The following is a 23,295-nucleotide window of genomic DNA, read 5'->3' on the forward strand; positions in this document are numbered from 1 at the left end:
GGTGAAGCCAAGGCAGACAAGATCATCAGGTACGACAGGAGGGGTGGTTTTGATTTTTAAGTCAAACTTATAGACTAAAACTCTGAACATATTAATTTATTTTAGTTAAAATTCTACAATCTCAGTTTGAGGACTGAGTCAGAGGACTAGACAAAAGGTTGGGCTCTGGCTGGTGTATCCTGGAGGATGCAGTTCCTTCCATGCATCAATTTTCTGTCCAGAAAGCACCTGTCATCCTGTGCTACTGCTGAGTTCAGTGTTGGAGCTGCATACGATTGGAGTTCAGTGTTGGAGCTGCATTTGATCCCTATGAGATTATGTGAGGTCAGAGCTAAACAAGTGGATCACAGGTGGTCCTCTGGGCCTTTAGGAAAAAGTGAGAAGAAACACAGCTCCCTCACTGGTACATGAGCAAAAACAACCCACACTAACCACAGTAGAGTTCTAAAGACTTAGTGATGCCGTATGCCAAAGAGGTGATGAGATATACATTGTGGGAGAGGGACAGTGGCTTGATCAGAGATAGTGAATATTTTGTGTTGTTCAAACCTCAGGCATACATTTCAGGGGAGAATCCAGTCTCAGCAAGAATTCCACTGCGCCAAGAACACGTAGGTGAAATGTGCCTAGCAGGTATAGTTCCTTGTAGGACACTTGCCAGCAAGAGAGATATTGAAAGAGAAAATAAACACAGCAAGAGGGGTTTTGCTGTGAAAACCCTGGAAATAGTTGTGGCTTTACACATGTATACAGTACTGCAATCTGGGCTGTGGCCAAGTAAAATACAGTTGAAGGCCAGAGTCACTCCTCGTCCACAGAGTGACTTCTACCCACATCTCAGAAGAGATCTGTTTGTATAGATTCTTTAACTCTTTCTGATTCTTCACTCAAAGTGGTAATTTACTAAAAATGCATTACTAAAGAGAAGCTCACTCTGATTTTCCTGGTAGCCTCCTGAATTTTACCACAGGCACGAAAAGTCCCCATTACAGCCCCATCTTGGTTTATAATTACATTCTGATCTGAGGCAGAATTACTGTGCTAATGCTACCTATGCCAAAATACAGCTGTGGGGGAAGAGTGAGGCTAAGGCGTGGGAAGGGAGTGGAAAATGGGTGGGGGTTGAAATGTGGGAAAGACTCGGAATTCAGTGGGGTGGAAGAAGTCAATGTTTGAGGAAGGCCTTTTAGGGGAGTGTGGCAAGTAACTGCTAGATGACCTTCGTAGGTTGTCCCAAGGTTTTGGCCTCCCATTCTGTTTGGTTTGTGATCATGACATGAGGGCCAGCTATTTACAGTGCATTTAAATCAGTGTTTTGCTTTGAAATCTGACAAGAAATAACACTCTGAAATTAAGAAGGCTTAATTATTCCAATGTTTGGGGGTCTTCTTTTTTATGAAAAAAAATTGAGGAAGCTATAAAATACTGTTTTTTTTTCTCCTTTCTACCGTGATAAAATAGCACCAGCTCAGAAACTAAACTTTATCCCAATATCAAGTATTTAGTGAACAGTCACTAAAAATTTCTAGAAGGACAAAATGTCCTTTAAATTACTGTGGTTAAGTATGATTTGGAGGGATGAGAATGATTCTGGGCTGGGAGTGTAGCTCAGAGCTTGCCTAGCACGTGTGAGGCCTCAGGTTCCAACCGGGTAACCCCCCAAGAGTGATTTAGTGGGGCTATACATGTTGGGTAGGGGGTTCCTCAAAGGAAAGAGTGGTTTCACTTTATCCATATTCTAACAACAAGGTTTTTGTCTCCAACCGTGTGTGCTTATGTCAAAGCTAATAAAAGAAACAGACCCTGAGAGTCTCTTCTGCAGGGGCACCATTCTAACAAGAGAGTTCTGGTTGCAGCACAGGGTGTGAAATGCTCACTGTGGGCTGTTCTTGAGTGGCTCACTGTAAGAGAAGGAAAAAGAAAATTGCTCTCTGGCTCCCCCACCTACGTGTCTGCCCTCTACAGCAATTTATCAGTTACATAAAATCCTGTCCTACACGAAAAGTCTGAACGGATGGGAACAATGATGTGAGGCTTATAGCAAGGCTCTAAAACATGATACTTAACTGAGAAACAAATAAAAATCCAGCTCTATGGGGGAAAACTACCACAGTGTAGAGGGAAGATTCAAGGTTTGGGAGCACAAAAGATATGAGGAAAGATGAAAAGAATTAGGATTACTCAGGCTGTTGAAGAGGAGAGAAATTGGCAATGCCCATCAACTTAATCCAATTTCTTCCTATCTTTCTGGGTGAAGTTAATATTTTCTATTAGTGTCCTTGACACACAGATATTTATATACTTAAAGACTATGAAAAAAAACCTATGAGATCAAATAGCTATAGAAACAGATGTTAGAGTTAGGACAAAGCACAAGGGATAGTTATCTCAGCAAGTTTATTTTATGGGCAAGAAACTGAGAATTTGAGTTTAAGTGAAGGGATTAGACCATGCTCCTACAGAATCAATGGCAGGTATTCAGGGCATGTGCATTTAGGTTCCCTGCTGTGACAGATGCCATCTACACCTAGGGCACCTTGAGGTCCTCATCCCAACAGCGAGTTGGCTGCAACCTCTGGTTTTCAAGATCTCACTCTAACCTCAAGTCTTACATCACGTTGTGAAAGTATAGTGATCCTTAAATTATAAGCATTCCTCTATCTAAGGGAAAAGCATTCTGAGAATGCTGACCAACTATTTTCCATCTCCATTTAGAGAAGAATGGGATGAACTGTTCAAAGTATTTCAGGCAGGTTAAGCCAGAGCTACACCAAAGATGTGCTGTGGCTGTGCAGGCAAGCACTACAACTAAGTTTTGGAAGGAGATTCAAAGGACTCCTTCCACAATGGCTTGGAACTTAACAACTAGCCACCATCTGAGGAACCAAAGGGCAGTTCTGCTCAGGAAAAGCACAATGGGTCTAATGGCATTGTGTGTTCCTGTTTCCCAGTGATGTCCAATCATGAAATAGCTGCAATGCGCTCCACATAAAATAGTGCCTTGAGATCCGTCGTCAATCCACAAGGCTCAGGGAAAAACCATCTCTCACTCTGCTGAAAAACATCACGAAGTAATGAAAGCCTGCACTGCGACTCCCCCTGCCCTCCAAACGGAAGCTCAGACTGCTAAATTCACCCTGGGAGGAAGAGAAAAATGTGCCTTCATCTTGGGAGAGATTTTGGCACTGATCTATAGACAAAAGTTTCAAGTTCTTTTTGCAATCATTTAATTTTCATTCTGAAACCAAGAAAGGTAATTCTGGCCCCAGAATCTAAGCAGTCACATACATCAGTGTGTAAGTAGCAACATTAAGGAAAAAGACAACAAGCTGTTCTCTACCATATTTTTCGCCTCTGGTCTTCTATCAATTACATGCTTGAAATAGATGCTCTCTGTGCCTTACTACTGGAGTTGAGTGATTCAAGGGAACTCATTTGAGTATTTTAATTGATGCAGCTGAGCATGTAGCGTAAGCAATTTGCCTTCTTAGCTCTGAATTTTGCCTCTTACTGGGGACAGCAAAGGGAATGTTACCACTGACTCAGGTGGTTTCCAAATTCAAGTCAATAGCATCCTGGCAGCCACCATGTGACCTTGGGGATTTAATTCCACTGGACGGCCCATCACTTCTCCCAAGTTATTAGCCAGTATTCATTTACACCAGCCTCCTCCCCAAGCTGATACATCTGTTTATTTCTCCCAGAAGCTCCAAGTAGTAAGTAGGTCACGACTCTGGCCTGGGTTCCCCTCCCCCGCTGCATCTGCAACTCTCCTTGTCTTTGCCTCAGCTCTGCCCTTCCTTCAGAACCTACTTCAGTCACGGTCATTGTCCTGGCCATCCCAGCCCTTGGTGGTCCCTTTCCTGCCTGTATTTTAAGTAAAACTGTTTCTGAAAGATGTTAGTTGTGTCATATGTGAAACATGCTACTGTATAGGTGGGTGTCACCCATCTGCCATGTCCTACCAGGGAACTGCTTGGTGTTGACAGGGCACCAGGTCATCTAGGAGACTTGAACCCTCTAAGCTGCCTGCAGTACAAACTCAATGAGCAGTTGGGGAGATACCTGCAGGATCTGATGAATGAACTAACACTTTCTCCAGGGGGCAGGGATGCTAAAGGGAGTGTAAAATCTGCGCAGACACTGTATGAAGCTCAAAGTGGTTAGATTCCTGTTTTCTTCCCCTAAGATACCTATGCCTGGACATAGTTGGAGAAAATAGCCCCTTTTCATTGTCTCTTCAATTTAGAGAGTTCATTTAAACTGAAGACTTAAAAGACATAACAGTGAAAAAACAGTACATGAACCTTGAAAAAACTGACATAATAACATGATGTTGCCCAAATTAACTATTTGGCTAGTTGTTTAGATAATCATAATGATAAGCAGTGGATCACACACTGAGAGCAACACTTATCAGCATAAAGTGCACTAAAGCAGTAAAGTTGTAAACTGCAATGGAGGGAAAAGATTTTTTTATTCTATATTCACACATTTAGTTCTAAATCTGAAGATAATAGCTGGATCAGGAGCAGCCTGAAACCCCTAAACCAAAGCACTGGCCTCTTCTAAGAGCCAGTGGTCTTACACAGAAAAGACATCTTTCTACCTGATAAACTGGAGTCAGTCCTGAGCGATGGTGCTGCTGGCTGGCACTCAGTGTTACAGAACTGCCAAGACCCAGCACACAGAGACACACAAATCAAGACAATGCACTGACAGTCGACAGACGTTGCGGCCAGCATGTTGTGAGCCAGCAAACTTTACCAAGTCAAAACCGTACTGCTTGCAAGCTCCTGGCTCCTGCTCAATGCCCCAGCTCTTCTACCTCAGTGAAAGGCAATGGTTCTATCCAGGGGGCTGTGGTCAAAAACTCTTTGGAAATACCCATGACTTCTCTCCCAATCCTACTTCCAGTTTCTCAGAGTCTTGATGCCACTGCCTTTGAGATACGTTTGGAATCTGGCAGCTTCTCATCACTTCCCTTGCGAGCAACCTGGACCAAGACCATGCCAGCGGGCAGATGGGCTAATGGGCTAACAGGGTGCAGCTGCTCCGTGTGCTCACATGCACGGAGCACTGGGGCTCTGTGGAGTACCTGGCACTGCTTGGGGTGAGTGCTGTACAGAGTACACAGCTTTGGAACACAGCAAGAATTATGTGGAGAAGACGCAGGGAGGCCTATGTGAACATCCCTTGGGCAGCCCTCGGCTGGCTGGGCTGTTTCCTCCCCAGTGTGAATGGCAAGCTCCTATTCTGCCATCAGAACCCAGTGCTACCCCCTTCTCACTGTTTTCCAAATATTTTTTCATCTCCTTTCTCTTTACCTTGGCTGTTTGCAATCTGATGGCTCTGATCACAGAGTAAGGGTCCATATCTCTCTCCTTCTCTCCCTGCTGCACTGTGGGTTTTGCTCAGGCAGGGACTGATCTTACTCACCTCTGTAAAGATGTGTAATGAATTCTATGAAAGCCAGTCTATGACTATTAGTCACTTTTTCTTTCTCTTCTTTTGCATTTATTCAGCATGCATCTATTGAATTCCTCCTATGCACTGTGTACAGTGTTTAGCATTTGGACACAAATACAAATAAGGTATAGTTTCAGCCCTCAAAACATTACCAGTGTTGTGAGAGACAGGAAAGAACAGGTAAATTTAATAATGTATGGTAACTGCTGTATTATTTATCCCTGCGAGAATTATTTATTTAGTGCCCACCTTCTGTTCAAGGCCCTGAAAATGCAGTAGAAGAAGAAAAAAAACAGATTCTCCTCTTCATAATGCATGCATTTGAGTGGGAGAGAGACAGACTATTGCAAATAGCTGAGTAAATTCATCTGTGTCAGATGACAAGCACCAGGGAGAGGAATAAATGGAGACACCTTGAGATCGTAAGGGCAAGTGAAGCAACACGGGCTTAAGTTTCTGAGAAACCCAAACTCTTAACAAAGAGCAAACTTAAAAGTAGATGCTAAGAAGTAGGGAGAAATCTTTCTTAAATGGGAAGGGGATGAAGAGATGGTGGATGGGGGTGGGAGAAGGGGAAGAGGGGGGAAGGACTTAAGATGGGCACACACCCCGCAAGGGAAGTGAACATTATATGCTGCACACATTTCAATAAAATACTTTTTAATTAAAAAAAGAAACAATAGGGAGAAAAATAAAGCAGTAGAGGGTGATCTGGCAGCTCTCATTGTTAGGGTGACTAGGGGTACAGATTTGAGAATGGTGAAAGCTCTGGCCACAGTGCTTTGGGAGGGAGCTATTGCAATCACAGCACAAAGGCCTTGAGGCAGGAGGATGTGAGAAAAACAGCAGGCAAGAGTGGGAGCAGAGGCAGGAGTGAGGAGCAGAAGACAGGACCAGGGAAGTACTGAGCAGAGGGAACACAGACCAGGACTCAGCAATCGTAAAGCTGAGTGAGGTGGCAAAGACTGGTGAGCTTCGTCCTGGAGGCTAAGACAGAAGGAGCATGCACTGGATACTAGCCCAGGCAATTTAACAACACTCTAGCTCAAAACAGGAAAGGGTAGGGATTTAGATCAGTGTGAAACACCAGGGTTCATTCCCCAGAAATACAAAAAAAGGGCGGGAGAGAAGGAATCACTGGAAAGACTTGAGCTTTACTTGGGATGATATACAGAGTTAAGTGGGGCTCTTAGTTAAGGGAGGACATGATCAGATTTCTAACAGGTTCCCCTGTGCAGCAGACTGAGTTCAGATTGAAGGCAGGGAGCAAAGGCCAGAGTGGGGGAAGGAAGACCCGTTAGAGGCCCTGGCATCAATCCGTACAGTGAACTCAGTGCCTGACTACAGCATCACCCGAGGGCTCCATCGACCACCCTTTGGAACAGGGTCACTGCTAAACACTTCCTCTGGGTTCACTGGTACTGGATGCAGGAATAAACAGAACGAGACACTGAGACAGCAGCCACTTAGAGACCCAGGGAAATCCAACTCCCAGGTGTGGTGCCCATGCTTGCAACCCCAGCGCTCTGAGAGGCTGAGGCAGGAGGACTGCACATTCAAGCACAGCCTGAGCAACTTAGGGACTTACGAATAAAAAAGGACTCATGATGGAGCTCAGTGAAGGCCCTGGGCTTGATCTGCAATGCTGAAAGCCAAAAGAAAATAGAAAAAGGAAAGAAAATGCTCTCAGCACAGTGCTGATTTCTCCTTGCTGCACGTCCCCAGTTTCATTTTCTTCTGAGTACTTAGAATCTTGAAAATGCCCTGTTCTTTTATTTGTTTCTTTGTTTGTTGTCTGTTGATTCTACTAAAACATGAGATCCTCCAGGGCAAGTATTGCCCCTATCTCATTTGCTGTCTCCACCAGAGTCCTGGGCACTGCTGGACACTTCCTTCACACCTGCCATAGGCAAGGACACCTGAGGAAACAAAGGCCTTCAGTGGCTTGCATAGAGGTCCCACAAGAGTGCAGATCTTCATCCGCTGAGGCTCATGCCCCCGCACACAGTGCCCCTGGAAGGCAGTAGCACATTTCATAGGTGCAGTCGTCAGACGCCATGCCCTTGGGTGGCAATCAGAACTCCAGTCCCTCCCCCTGTCTCCCCTCTTCTGCATCCTAGCTTTGAGGCGAATGGTTCTTCTCTGTGCAGTCACCGCAATGTACTGCCTCACCACAGGTCCCACAACAACAGGCTCAACTGACTATGGATTGAAACCTCCAAAACAGTAAGCCAACATGAACCTTTTCTCTTTATAAGCTGATGATCTCAGGTAATTTGTTATAGTAATAAAAACCTGACTAACATAGTCCCCAGAAAGCAAGTGGTCTCCAGAAAGAAGACAAGCCTCCATATCCAAGTGTTCAGGTCAGTACTTTTTCTGCATTTTGTGTGTAGCACAAAGAACCTGGGGTTCTGATTTTAGGAAAAACTAGTAATTCTTAGCTTTGTTAGGACAGATCAAGCCCATCTGACTCGAGAATGACAGCAAGATTTGAGCAGTTATCTCACAGCAGTGCTTTTTCCCTGGCTGCATCTATCTTGACACTTTGGATGTTTTACTGTATCTGCATCTTTCTAAAATCTCAGTGTTTCACTGTAAATCACTCAGAAATGGATATACAGTGATATGAGAACCTGAGAATTCATCCACATTAACTCTTGGGCCTCCAATCAAGCCAAATCAAACAGGATTTCTACCCAACTATTAGAAGATTTCTGAGGAAATCACCTCCCTGCCATCTTGTTCCAGTGCCTCTCAATATTTTTATTCTTCCATCAAGAGAAATGAAGTCATCTGTGACTATGTACTAGGCTCAAATGCTTAAGAAAACTGATGGAAGTATCTTGGACACACACACACACACACACACACACACACACATACACACACACACACATGTGCCGTCCTCACCAACATAGCCTGGGGTCCCACAGGCTGTGGACATTACATCTCCTTTGCCTTCCATTTTTGACAATCCAAAGTCACTGATCATTATTTTGGACTCCTCATCTTGACTGTAGTACAACAGGTTTTCAGGCTAGGGAAAAAAAGATGAAAAATTGACAAGTTGATTTAAAGCTGAATTAACTGCAGGAGATCACCAAATCACAAAACCTGTTCAAACAGAAAATCCCCAATCATTAGACACACAGGCTGCACCAATCAAGTGGTATCTAATAAAGATGACACAGAGTGTCCTATCCCGCACCTGGCCAGGCAGATGTCATAGCCATGTTGGACCCTTTGCTTTGCTGACATTTTTTCCTATTCAGAAAGATTAACCATATTTCGAGGCAGTGACTTCTGGACTTGTTCTTGGCTTAAAATGATATTCAATACTTCCTTACAGGAAGTGGGATTCCCAGAACGTAAAATCATTCTTGCAGGTATTGCTCTTCCTTTTTTTTTCAGTGATTCTTGCCAGCCACTTTTCTCTCATCAGAGGGTCGCTCTCCCTGCCTTTAGCATCGCTCTCCCTGTCCCACAGCATCTTGGAGTCTGGTATGTGGGTTTACTTTGCACCTTGCTGAGGTCATCAGACCCCTGCCCCCTGCTCCATGGGAAGCAAGCAATGACACCTCATCTCAGAACAGATCCTGAGTGGGATGATGTAGCACTTTTTACCCATGTATCCTTAGGACTTCAAGGTTCTATTTGCCTTTCTGTAACATGTATTGCAACAGTTCCCTGTTTGCTCTCCTGAACGCACATGACAGAGCTCTGACAGTGATGACACACAGCAAACATTTTATACTTCTTGTCATTCCAGTGATGCTGCCTTCACTGCACCTGCTGCCGTGCTGGGAGCACCTGCTGCTGATGTGGGAGGGACACCGGGGAAGCAGACCTGCGAGGACAGGGAGGCAATGAAACATCCTCTGCAGAACATGTTATGTAAAATCGGGAGATCTCATTGTTTGTGCCAAACAAGGGGGAGAGGCTTCTGGAGACTGAGATCCTGCAGCTTTGAAACCTGGCCCTGTGCGGAGCAAAAGAAGCGCCGGCACTGGGGGTTGGTGATGCTGAGGGAGACAGCGCCCAGGACAGGAACGTCACCTACCAGACAGCTCTCAAGATTTACTGAGTGGCAAGCAACCCTGGCTCTCATTTAAACTAAACCTCAAAGAAAATGCAGAATGAAGAATCTAACTAGCAGCCCACTTTCCTACACCATTTCCCATCTGGCTCTCCTTCCCAGCCAAAGGGTGAAGCCCTGCTTGCTTCTGTTGAGGAATTTTGGTCAAATAAAATTTTAGGAACTCCTTTATGCAGAGTGACCAAACTTGTCTGAAAAAATGTTTCCTGGCCTCAGTGTGGAGCAGAGTCACCTGTAAAGATGTTAGAAGGTAGATGATACCATCCTCTGGTATAGCTGCGGTGGCTTGCACATCTCGATCTGAGAACTCAGGTGAGCAGATTCGGGTGGGTAGCCATTGCTTTGAGGAAATTTTAAGAACTGCCCAAGACTCTGTCCTTGGCTGAATTTTAGTCAGGCTCCTCTAAGCCTTCTTTTTGACAAGGCCTTGACCCTGCCCTCACATGTCTCTCTTGGCTCAGCCAGGCCAGAAGGGCCCCATCTTAGCAATAATCTAAGTAAATCAGTGTGCAGCTAATCCACAACCCCGAAACATGGCCAAGTTTTTCATCTCTACTTTTGATGTTATTAAAGTGACAAATTATTCAGACATTTTAGCAGAAGAGTAAATGCTACAGCAATGGGGTTTTGCTGTAGGGAAGAGAGAGCGGACTTAGCTCAAAAGATTGCAAAAGGATGAATGAAGATTTATGGCCTAGGAGTAAAGTAGGTCCAATGGGTGAAAAATTACTGTGAGGAAATCTCAGGACTAAGGGACATTCTGCCTAAACCACCTGGCTGAATGTGTGGGACAGGCAGGCCAGGGGAACAAGATCTTGAGAGAGGAGGTCAAAGGCTTTGGATATCAAGGGTGTGGAAGTTTTTCTAAACACACAGGAGAGTCTTGGTGGATTAAGGTCAGAGTCCAAGTCAGGGCCTGGTGGAAACAGGACTCTGAGAAGCCTGACTCTAGCTCCAACTCAAGTGTGGTCAATTATGGTGCCTGGCTAGTTCTCAAAAGCTCTTTACACAGAGGCTGCACACGAGCATCCCCCCCAACTCTAAACTTCAGATGCCCAGACTCCTCCTCATTCTTTGTCTAAGCCAACTTCCTGGTTTGCCTTTCTCAAGAGTCCTACTACACCCTTAGCAGGAATCCCAAGCCCTTCTATCTCCTCTTAGTAACTGCTGAGCTCCCAATCTTTTGTTCCCGACCTGACAACCCTGTTTGCTATTGCTGTATTAGGAACTGAGATCAGCCTCTTTCCTCTAACACAACAGTCTTAAATAAAGACTTTCTTACCATTTTAATAAGTGTCAAAATAATTCTGTTTTTTTTTAGCAGAGCCCAAAAGGAAAAATAGTATAACCCTTCACTCACAATCGTAACACAAAAAGAAATGGGACTCAAAGTTATGGTGACAATTTGTGGGTGAAGCATGAAATTGGAAGAAAATCAAGCATGTGCTGAAGTATGTTTTAAATGAGTTTTAAAAGAAAATAGAACAGGGCAAAGTTGAAATAGGAAAAAAGCTTAGGAAATGAGGTAAAGTCACTCTAATCACAAAGTATGCGTAGTTCAACATTTTTCTCCATGTTTAGTGATTATCTACTGATAAACCAACCCAATCATAGGTGCAAAGAGAGGGTATTTCTGTAGTTTTTGATTTTTGATCTTCCTTGCCCCAGGATTTCTGCAACTGCAGAGATAAAAAAGAAGTGGAGAGGAAGTGGTCACATGCCACTAAAGAGGGTGCAGGCCAGAAACTTCCATAGGCCAGCAGGGTCTCCCCACAATCTTCTCACCTGAGTCCCTCAGACAAGAAAGTGCTGTTTTGAAGAAGGATTATCCCATAGGAAGGCAAAGTCAACTGGACATTCACAGTTTAGATCTGGCTTAAAACATAGTAACTGACACAAGAAAAGCTTTTTCTGGGGGTGGGCTGGGGAAACAGAAAGAGGATGCAGAGGGACAATAGGGACAACAGGCCCCCAGGGCATGGCAGGAGGCATGCAGGTTGGGGCCACAGAACAAATCTGTCACACTCTTGCCATGCTTCCTGGGGTCCTAAAAGGCCAAGCTGTCACTGAAAAACTGTTTTGCTCCATAATATGGCATCTTTTTAAGACAACTGGTGGTGAACAACATCAGAGTTAAAAAATTAATCTCAAGCTTTTACAACTAATTATATAATCTCTAAAAAAAAACTGAGTCAACAGAAGTTTATGTGCATTAACACTCCTAATTCTGAACTACAGGTGATTTGGACCCCTGCCCCCAGACATCACACTGCCTGGTGACATTTCTGGTTGTTGCCACTGCTGGTGATACATGACGCTTTTATCAGGTAGAAGCCAACCATGCTGCTTAGCAGCCTACTGGCCCAGGAAGCCTCCCCTACAAAGAAAGGTCCAATTCAAAATATTAACAGGGTAGAGGATGAGAAACCCTGTCATATTCTGAGATGGCCACAGTTAGGCCCTTCCTGTGTCAGTCCCTGCATTTTGAAAAAAGAACAAGACATAGGAACACCTTTCTGGAAGGAGGAAGAGGCATAGCATGTCTGTATGTGGGGGTAGGTTAGTGTCTCAGACTATACACATATCTTCAACCCCATCAAGCCCTCTCCTGCTTTAGCCTGGATTACACTGGTGATTTTAATATCCTTCATATAATATTCAATAAGGATGAACACTTAATTCTGCAATTCCAACTTCCTCCACCTAGATGAAATTCATGAGTGCAGAGGAAAAGTGACCATAACAGAGTCCCAACATGGCACACTCTTCCCACAATAAGCTTGGTGATCTCAAAGCTCCTCAGGCTGGAGCTGAAAGTACTTTGCCACAAGAACTGTGTGGGAGTGAAAACCACCTCCTGTTCAGCCCATCTGCCTAGAGGAAATACTGTGAACACCACCCCTCCTGGATATGCTCATCTGCTTTGAAATTGTTTCTCTAGTAATTACTGCTACCACATCTCTTTGGGCGCAGCACTAATCTGTTGAGCAACAGCTGCCTGCTATGTTGTGGAAGCAAAGCACTGGTACTTGGTGGGGTGCAGGAGAGCAGAGAAAGCCCTGCAGTCTGGCATGAAGGTGCAAGCCTGGCTCTCTGCAGAAGATCCTGACTCAGGAAATAGCTCCTCACATTCAGCCCATTCACTGGTCATGAAATCTGCCAAAGGCAATGCTGAAGGGTGGGCTGAGAGCCCCAACTGTTCAGGCCAGTGCTTCTCCAAGAATGGCTCTCTGCATTCCCCACATACCTGAAGAATGAGGTTCTCTGCCTCTGCAGACCTACAAAACCAGAGCCTCTGGCTGGAGCCAGCAAGGGATGACTGTGGACAGTCCGATGCAAGCTAAAATTTTGTGTCTCTAAAAGACAACAGAGAGGGACAGAGAGATGGCTCAGTAGAATAAGTGCTTGCGTGGCAAGCGCAAGGGCCTGAGTTTAATCTCTGGTTCTGCCTAAAATTAAATAAATAAATAAAATAAAAGACAACAGAGGTCTTAAAATGGCCTTTGCAAAGGAAACAGGGAAATAGAAATGGGGAAATGATATGTGGAAGGAACAGAAAACTAGGCAATGAGTCTTCTTTTTGTGGTGCTAGGGATGGAGCCCAGGGCTTGGCATGTGCTGGGCAAGGTCTTCATGCTCACCCTCATCTGCATCCCACCTTGTCTTTCTGACAGTACAAGTGGCAGGTGCTGAACCTGTCTGGGCAAGTGTTTAGGATTCTTTTGTTTTCTTTCACAGTGCTGGGAATCAAACCCAGGGCCTTGTGTATGCCAAGCAGGTTTTCTACCACAGAGCCAGATCTAACCCCTGACTATTTTTTAAGTTGATTTGGATTCCCTAGTTTCATTCAGCACGGCTTCAGTACAACACAATCCTTGGATTTACGTTTGAGGGTGTGGATGTGTGTGGAGGTGGGATTTCTGTCTGGAGTGGTGCAGCAGCCTCCAGAGGCTGGACACGTGACCGTTAGTCTGGGGCAATGATGTTGCTTTTCACCGTTTCTCAAGTTTATGTGCGCGCTTATCTACCCTTCTCCATCTACACAGGCCTGGGCTGGGAGGAGACAACCAGACGCTAAGCTGCCCACAATAAGGTCCAGACTCTTTGGGGCTAATAGGTGAAGAACTATCACTCTGTCAAAAGCTTTAGAGCAGCCCATTTAAGAGTTTCTTGCTCTCACCTCCTCTTTCCTTTCTCTCTCCTCTCAGGCTGCCTGCTGCACCTTCATACAGTGTGTTGTGCTGAAATGGAGCTGAAGTGGCAACAGAGCTCTGAAGAATGGCACCGAGTGAAAAGTTTTCATGTCTTCAACAGAATGATCTTATAGATGAACCTGAAACAATCCAGTCTTCCTCTCTGTGGCCTGGTGGCTGCCTAATGATCACAAAATCTCCCAAACAATGGCCAACAACATTAATTTTCGTTTTTCTCTAAGCTACTCTCAGGACCCCAATGCGCAGGGTTTGTTCCACACATCTCTACCCAAAGCAGCCTCTTCCCTCCATCAAAACAATCCTCTTGGGCAGGTGCACTGTGGAGTGGCTGCAAAGTGTCTCACCTTGAGGTCCCTGTGGACAATTCCCATTCTGTGGAGATAGTACACAGCATCCAAGACTTGACGGATCAGAGTGCTGGCATCCTTCTCTGTGTAAAAGCCCTTCTCCACTATCCGATCAAACAGCTCTCCACCAGATACACTGTTTTAAGAGAAACAGATTAGAGGTGAGAACCTGTAGAGTTGTACAAGGATAACCATCCACTGGAGCTTTCCAAGTAAAAAAAGATCCAAGCTTAATTTATAGAATTAATCCACTTGCAAGTTTAGATTCTGCCCTACCTCTTCCCCAGAAAATAAGACTATGTCATGATAGCAGAAATAATCAGGATGGAAAAAAGGGAATATAACCAGGCTGGACACAGGGACCAGCCATGTGTAAGACATCTCTCCTGACCCTGGCCTCTGCTCTGACAATGGAAGGTTGAAATATTAGATCCAGGAAGATGGCGCTGGACCACATGTCTCCTTTGCAAGACAGCGTGGTCTTACAGGACGGGGGAGTGCTATAGGCAGAGCAGGGGCCTCCCACAGGAACCTTGGGCTTCTACTGGCATAAGAAACGGTAGTGAGAATCGATAAGTCTGACCACAGCAAAGCAAAAAGTTTCTGCACAGCAAAGAAAACAACCAACAGAGTGAAAAGACAATAGAACAAGAAAATCATTTTTGTAGCTATTTCCTGAACAGAGAACTAACATCTAGAATATAGGTAGAACTCTAAAAAACTAGATCCTCTATATTTATTATTATTATTATTATTATTGGCAGAACTGGGGACTGAACTCAGGCCCTTGTACTTGCCAGGGAAGCACTTATTCTACTGAGCCATCTCCCCTGCACACACCCATGCCCCGCTTTTTTTTTTCGCTTGGTGGAACCGGGGATTGAGCTCAGGCCCTTGAGCTTGCCAGGCAAGCACTTATTCTACTGACCTATCTCCCCAACCCCAAAGTTTTATATTGCCTCTCTCTCTCTTTTCTTTTGGCAGAACCTGGGATTGAACTCAGGCCCTTGTGTTTGCCAGACAAGTGCTTATTCTACCGAGCCATCTCCCAGGGTAGGTCCTTTAAATAAAAGACCTAATCATAAAAAGCACAGTCAAAATGAACAGACACTTCTCAGAAGTCCAAATGGCCAATAAATAATGAAAATAATATTCCACATTACTGATCTTTACAGAAATGCAAATTAATGGCTACCATCAAGAAATCAAATAATAACAAATGCTGACAAGGCTGTGAGGACAAAGGACCACTTCTTACTGTTGATGGGAACATAAACGAGTACAGCCATCATGGAAAAGTGGTGTGGCGATTCCTCAAAACAATAAAGCTAATAATTCCATTGGACCCAGATGCTCCCCTTCTAGGTATCTTCCCAAAAGAGTTAAAGCTATCATACTATGGGACAGATATGAACCCACGTTTATACTAGGACAATTTATGAAAGCTAAATCTTTGAAATAACCTCTACGCACATCAACAGAAAAATGGATAAAGCAAATGTAGTACAGTATTTATGCACAGCAGAGTACTACCGCTCTGCCATAAAGATACACTTGAGGCATGCATAGGTAAATAGATGTAACATGAAGCCATATTATTAAGTGAAATAAGCAGACACACAAGCTTAAATATCACATGGTTTCTCTTATATGAGGAACTGGGGCTGGGGAGATAGTTCAGCGGGGGCATAAATGCCTACCTTGCAAGCTCAAGGTCCCAAGTTCAATTCCCAATACCCCTAAAAAAAACCTAAAACAAGTTATTGTGTATGAGGAACTATATATCAATATATCATTAAAAAAGAAGATATATAAATAGGAAGTAGGGGGCTGTGGATGTAACTTGGCAGTATAAGTGCCAGCCTGGCAAGCATAAACACCTGGGTTCGATCCCTGGTACCACATGCCATGCCGATCTGTCCAGCCTCAAAACTGGGCATGGTGGCACATGCTTATAATCCCAGTGCTGGGGAGGCTGAGACAGGAGGATCACAAAGAGTCCTAGCTGCATAGTGAGACCCTGTATCAAATAAATAAGTAAACTATTAAAAAGAATAAATAGGAAGTAGTGAGATCTTTTTCAAATGAATGGGAGAACAAGGGATGGGAGGAAACTAGATTTTTAAAAAAAGAATTGAAGGGGAAAAATGATGAAAACAGAACTTTTGCAAATGAGAAGGTGACCAAGACTTGGATGGAGCAGGACGGGAGAGGGAGGGTAGGGATAAAAAATGGAGAAAAGAAGAATCTAGAAGTATCAGGTGCATACACCAATCTACATAACTGAAATCTTGACATACTGCACACATGTACAAAAAAAAAAAAAAAAAAAAAAAACTGACCTAAAAATGGCAGAAAGAACAACTACTGTAGAAAATAACTCATAAGCAAAGTGTACAGCCTGTTAAGCAAATGAAAGGAAGTCTGAATTCTGGCTGGCTTCTGCTTCTAAGCTCCTGCATACACCAGCACTTGGAGTCACTGGGTCTTGTGCTTTTTCTGCATAACAAGGGTATTAATCTAGTGAACCGTTTTCAACAGTGAGCAGGTCCATGCCCTCAGAGCACTGGAACTGCAAAGCTGTGTTTTTGAAAAACATTGTATTACATCGTTTACTGTGGTATTGGAGACAAATTTTCATTTTAATTTGATTTGAATTTCAGATTATATTTAAGAGGCTTTTTTTATTTTTACAGAAATAAGGACTGTGCTGGTAGGATCAAAGGCTCATGGTCAAACTCCTGTCCTTTCTCCTCTGATGTTTTACTATTCTCTGGGTCTAATGAAGTAATGGAACCATACAGTTCTTTCCAAAATAGAAACTACTAGCTATACTGCAACTTTCTGAGTTATTTCCCTCTAAGAAAAACAGTCATTAGCTTAAATAATTAAGCCATCTTGGAAATAAAACTTCAGGGACACATTAACAATACTGAAAAGGAAGATAAACATTTATTTGAAATATTAAAACCATAAACAAAATTTAAAGAGACTTGAGTAGCTTTAATACAATAAAAGTAATATCCTAGCTGCAATGCACGCTCATACACAGGGATTTGATTTATTTTCTCCAGTCAAGGCAATTAATGTGTAATAACTGATCCACTGAAACCTGTTTGTAAAAAGCTAATACAGAAAAAGAAAAAGTTACAGCTATAAAATTAGCTATGTTTTTTACTTCTTTTTCCTTTACCTGTAATTATCCCACACAATATGGTATTTGGACAGTTTCATTTCCAAAGCAAACTGACAATCTTGTTTTTCTTTGGTACTGGGAATCAAACTCAGGGTTCATGCTTGCCAGGCAGGGGCCATACTACTGAGCTACAGCTTGGCCCAAAAATCCTGATAAGAAAGGAAAGGCACGTGGGAAAAATAAAAAGCACCTCAAAGAATGAGCCAAAATGGAAATAGCAGAGACTATCCGCAAGTCTTGACAACCACGTTTTTTAAACAGTCCATTCTCAGGTTAGCCAAGCTCCTGAGACATACTTTCGGGCAGCCAACAGCAAGCTGTCTCTAATTTCTTGTTTTTCTAGAATCTTCCCCAGTGAGTTTTAATATGTGGAACTTTGCAGGATGGGAGGGTGTACTGTGGAGGAAAGAGAGCTCCTAGGGGCAAGGTGAACCTGGGTGCACTAGCCCCTTAGCAGACAAGGCCAGTGACTATAATCAGCTGCCAAGGAGAAAAAGCCAGTTTTGTTTCTGATCCTCCATATCCTGTCACTGGGCCACCTTCCTGGGACAGCAGTCCTAGCTGGCGTCCAGTGCAGCCCCACCACTGGCCTGCTGGCTGCTATCTCTGCTCTGCAGCTGCTGCAGGGCTTCAGGCAGGTACACTCGTCCCTCCGGGTAGCCCTCCTCCTGCTCTGAGGGCTTCACTACCCAAGCCCTGCCCAGCCCTCTGCCTCCCCCAGAACTGACCTGCCCTGCTTTCCATGACTTGCCACTCTCTCTAGGCCCTTTATTCTGCCTTGGGATAGATGAGGTATGGGTGAGTTCTGCTGAATGAAGATCCTTACACTGGCATGGTGTAGCCATGCAGTAAGAACCTCGGCACCAGCATCAGAGGAGAGTTTGTGCTGCGGCAGAGCATCAGGGCTCTATGCATTTAACATTTTCCTTAAATTACAAGTTGCACCAGGGCTCTATTTTTTTCTGAACATTACTCAGAAATAATTTGGTTTCCTTAGAAACCGAGGCACAGGGAAAATGTCTAGAAACTTGACAATAAAAAAACTGACAATACTAATTTAAAAATCTTACATTTGCAAATCACTTTATACATTAAACATGCATTTGAAAAGCCTACGACTATGGACTGATTGCTCCTGCCTGCCCTCCAATTCCTATGCTGAAGCCATGAGCACTGACATGATGGTATCTGGAGGCAGAGCCTTCAGGAAGAGATTTGGTTTAGATGAGTTCATGAGGGTAAAACCCCAGAAAGGAATTAGGGTCCTTAGAAAAGGAAGAGGCACAGGAGTCCCATCCTTCTGCCGTGTGAGGGCACAGTGAGAAGGCACTTGGTCTGTAAACCAGGGGCAGAGAACAGAAACCAGGAAGGGAGCAACAGAACAAGATTCCTACCTATGGATTGTGTTACGCACCAGAGCTGACCAAGACCACCTGTGAGGCGAGCAAGCTAGCGCTACGATCCTGGCATCACTGCTGGAGAGGAGCCTTAGGACACGGGAAAGGCAGCGCTCATCATCAGGCCGGCAGAGCACACTCCTGTGGGCTGTGTGGCTGCAAAGCTGACTGACGGGTTGCTTTCTGAAGTCAATTACCTTCTACAGCAGCCTGCTGGGTCAGAGGCCTACAGCTGCATGGTACAAATGGGCTTCTCCAAAAGTAGCAAAGCATCAGAATGAAATTTAGAAGGGACAGAGTTGGGAGACTGGGAAAACAAGTACAGCCACAATAACAGAGTAATAAATAAATTAGTATAGCCATCTTTGCATTCCCTTTCAGAAAGGTGATTTATTTGGTCTATCTGGTCCAAGGTTGGGGGGCTACATTTGATGACAGCAGGGAGTGCACATGGGACCTAGCCAAACTGGCTTCTACAGCAGAACCCCTGGAGAGATAATTCATTAACTCACTTATTAATTCATCATATGAACGGATTAATCCACTCATGAGAGAAGAGCCCTAATCACCTCTTAAAGATACCATCTGCCCACTGCTTAATATCTCATAAACAGCATTTAGTTTCGACATGAGTTTCAGAATAGTCAAACCATTTTCTTTCTTTTTTTCCTCTATATTTTAGGGAAGGGTCTACAGGGTGTTCAGGGTCTCACTACTACAATGGACTCATAGTGATTCTCCTATTTCCATCCTCCCAAGAGCTGGGATTACAGGCCCGTCACCACACCCAGTCTCAGTCGCTGTCTCAGTGTGCCCCAGGGCCAGGGCCGGCACAGCAGGCCCAGGGATCAAACCTCTACAAAAACCATTTTCAAACCTTAGCAGTAGCTACCGAGAGAGCGCATCAGCTTTGGGGGACACAGATAAGGGAAGATAAACTGGCTACCAAAGATCAAGGAAGTAGAAGTCAGAAAAGCACATTAAAAATGCTCTCCTTTTCTGAATTCCAACCTAGCTTTATTTCAGACAGCCTAACTTGGCAGTGAACTGGGGCTCGCTCAGTCTCTGATCTTCCTTGTCTGTTACAGGGTAGCGCTAGCTGACCGTGTAGAATCTTAAGCACACACATTTGAAAAAGTTCGGTGGAGTATTCTGAGCAGCATTTCAGTTTATTTGTAAAAATAGTAATTCAAATCCCTTCAAATTGAAAAAAAAAACTCTGTAAATACTTCAAATAATATTTCAAAGTTGCTTGATCTAGAAAATCACTAACTACACTATAACCAATGCAGTGCAAGTCTGCCAGCATACCATGCTATTATTTTCATGCCCTCGAACTACTCCACGTGATTTTAGGAGACAATACTCTGTCATTTTAAAATTTATCCCTAGTTACAATTTAAAATGCTGATGTCTTATCACAACACCAACCACACATTCACGAGAAGGAAGAACTCGGGCCAATGCTGGAAGGTGCGCTCTATCAGTCTATTACCACAGTACACTAGAGAAAAGAAGTAATATGAAGAAAGCTCCCTGTACAGTGCTGCAAGAAATTTAAGAAATAACTGCACTGATGCTGAGGGAGTGAGAGCGGTGGCCCAGCAGATATGCCTTGCAGTTCCCAAAGGCTGTCCCTCAACAAGCGAGGACCATGGAGAAGATGCAGGGACATACTGCAAGAGCAGCATGGTCTTAATGTGCCAGGCTGCTTCCAATATCCACCTTCTTTCTTCATGCTTTTAGTCCTCCAAGGAATGTACTCTTGAAGTGGGCAGGTGGTGATTAAGAGAGGTTACAGCACTTTTTATTTATTTATTTTTCTCATAATTTTATTGATAAACAAATAGCAATGAGACAATTTCAAATCAAATTGGTAGGACAGTTTCAATAATTAACACATTGCATACATTCTTCCTAGTGGTTAACTGCTGTACAAGATGTGGACATAATATCCTATTTACAAACACCATTAGAACAACTCCCTCTATTCATTAAGAGAATGTAACTATATATCTATCCTAACCACTTTGAATACACAGATACAAAATGGGCATTCATCTGTATCCCTTTTTTTTCTTAAGTTCCGTTATTTGAATATTATAGGTGTGTAAACTCAGCAAAATATTCTAAAAGAGTTCAGTAGCCCATAATACTACTGGGTCTTCCGCTTGACTGGCAATGTTACAGCACTTTTTAAGAAGGCAGGAACAAACATTTTTAAACTTAGCGTAGACAAAGGAAGTTTTTTTTCTCCTCAGCCCAGTACCAGCTTGGCAGCAACTGGGAGCTCACTTTTCCCACACAGGGCAGTGGCCCGACAACCCAGGCTGATGCCTATAATCCCTAGGATGGCGTCTGGCTTTGGGGCCTCTCACTCACTTGAGAGAGATCAAGATCTCATTTCACACAACCTCTGCCCCTCAGTATTTTTCTCTTTCAACTTATCTTTTAAAAAGTGCTTTATTCTTAGAGTTCTATTTCACAATAGCTACCAAGCCTCAATCTGTTCAGAAATTTCCAAAATATAAACACATGCTTTTCCATCTAATGGACCAGATTACTTTAACTCCTAGTGTTCTATTTTACTATGATTTTTGGTTATTTTATCTTTTTAGCATCTGGAGGTAATGGACTGCATTATGTCTCTCTAAAATCCATATGTTGCAGTCTTAATCCCTCACAATACCTCAGAATGTGGCTGTCTTTGGAGGTAGGGCCTTAGAAAAGGTGATTAATATTAAAGGAGATCAGATGGAAACAACCTAATTCAGCTGGATTGGGGTCCTTAGAAGGCGCTGAAGAGGGCTTGAAAGGGTAGCTCATGGGACAGCAGGTGCTCAGCAGGCACAAGGTCCAGGGTTCCATCCCAGCACCCAAAAGGGGAGTGGAAGAGACACCAACCATGTTTTGCACATGAGAGGTCACAGAAAGAAGTGGCAGCTACAAGACAAGTCTCAGGAGGACCCACCCATGCTGGCATTGCAGCTCCTGGCCTCTAGAGCTGTGAGAAGATGGCTTTCTGTGTGTCAGGCCTCACTTGGTGGTGTGATGTGATGAGCGCTCCAGTGAACAAATGGATGGGGCAGCATAAAGGATGTCCCACATTCGTGCAGTGCATCTTTGCTTGGTGTTTGTATATTTCCTCAACAAGTAGTGTATTTTTTGTATATTTTCCCAAGGTTATTAGGGGAAATCTCACCATTTTCTTTATTTGCAGCATATGTTTTGTTGAGCAATCTTGTATTAAATTAGACAATATGTAGTCTCTCTTCCTTAGTGGCCCTTGATCCAGTGGGGGAGATTGTCACTCACAGTCACATAAAATGTAGTAGAAATGGTCTTGATGACAGTCAAAGGGGAGTGGTGAAAGTACTTTGGAAGATGACAAAAAGACAGGATGGACCTCAGGAACAGGGTGGGAGGAGTTGAATCTGAGCTGTCTTAAAAGGAGGAGGAGGGTAAGCAGAAAAAAACAAATTATCATGAAATGGGGAGCTAGTAAAAAGAGTAGATGGTGAGCTTCTAACTGCAGGGAAATACACTACAGCCAATGAAAGAAGTGTGATGTGAGCACCTTGAATAGCCCAGCACTCGATGTGTAGCATTGGGCTGTTTGGGGGTAATATGAAAAAAGGCTCAAGTTGGATGTGGTGCCACATGCCTGTCACCCAGCTACTCAGGAGGCTGAAGCAGGAAGGCTACAAGTGTAAAGTCAGGTTGGGCAACTTAGCAAGAGTCTCTCCCAAAATTAAAAAGAACAGAAACAAACAAAACAGCTCGGGATATAACTCATGACCCCCTGAACTCAACCCCAGCACCACAAAAGATACAAACAAGCTCAAGTCAAGACCACCAGAAACTAATGAACTATCTACCTTGTGACTACAGCTGGGTGCGCTGTGGAGCATCATATGGGGAGAAGCTATGTAATTAAGAAGCCTTCTTGCAGTGGATTTCTTAACTAGAGCTCTGTTTCTGTGTGTCTCACATGGTGGTTTTTAAAAAAAAAAACTGCAGCTGATTCTTGAAGGCAACAGAGACCATGAGAGGCAGGACAAGAACTGGAGGTGGCAGTGAGACAGGTGGGGAGGATGTCGGATCACTAAGCATTCTGCAAACCAGGCAGCAGAGGCGGGAGGAGCCACTGCAGTGACAGCCAGCGCCCAGTCACTTGTGCTCTCCCATTAGCCATTTCTGGGAAGGGTGCTACTGAGAATGGATGGTGGGGTCTGTGCATGCCAGCCTGGGGCAGGGACATCTTGGAACAGATGTCCTTTCCACGATGTGCATGCTGTCTCCAGCAAAGGTCTGCAGCCACCATCTGTCTTTGTGTCTCAGCTCTGCCCAGGGAAGCAAATCTCCATCTCCACACTGGCCATTGCTATGGCTACATGGGTTTTCTGCCCTCTGGGCCTGATCTTGCATTGCTCTGGGTGGGACCGATGGACTCGCATCACCTTCTCACTCCCTGCTCTCGAACTACATCTTTCAGCTCCTAGCTGCACTGCTCCAGGGACAGTAAGACCGATTATAGACAACAGAGGACAAAAGGCATTTCACTTTTGTCTGC

General features: G+C 44.1%; 1 protein-coding gene across 3 annotated transcripts in view; it reads right to left on the reverse strand.

Annotated features, from left to right (window-relative positions):
- Camk1d (calcium/calmodulin dependent protein kinase ID) overlaps positions 1-23,295 on the reverse strand; it is a 425,174-nt gene that overhangs the window by 37,797 nt on the left and 364,082 nt on the right. For all 3 annotated transcript variants that reach the window (XM_004647773.2, XM_023708066.1, XM_023708067.1), the window contains 2 exons: positions 14,127-14,265; positions 8,383-8,509 (listed from right to left, as the gene is read on the reverse strand). In XM_004647773.2, the coding sequence (XP_004647830.1) occupies positions 8,383-8,509; positions 14,127-14,265 (266 nt within the window). The remainder of the gene's footprint in view (positions 1-8,382; positions 8,510-14,126; positions 14,266-23,295) is intronic.

The sequence above is a fragment of the Octodon degus genome, unplaced genomic scaffold (genome assembly GCF_000260255.1).
Source record: "Octodon degus isolate 3935 unplaced genomic scaffold, OctDeg1.0 scaffold00324, whole genome shotgun sequence".
In the NCBI taxonomy this organism is placed as follows: Eukaryota; Metazoa; Chordata; class Mammalia; order Rodentia; family Octodontidae; genus Octodon; species Octodon degus.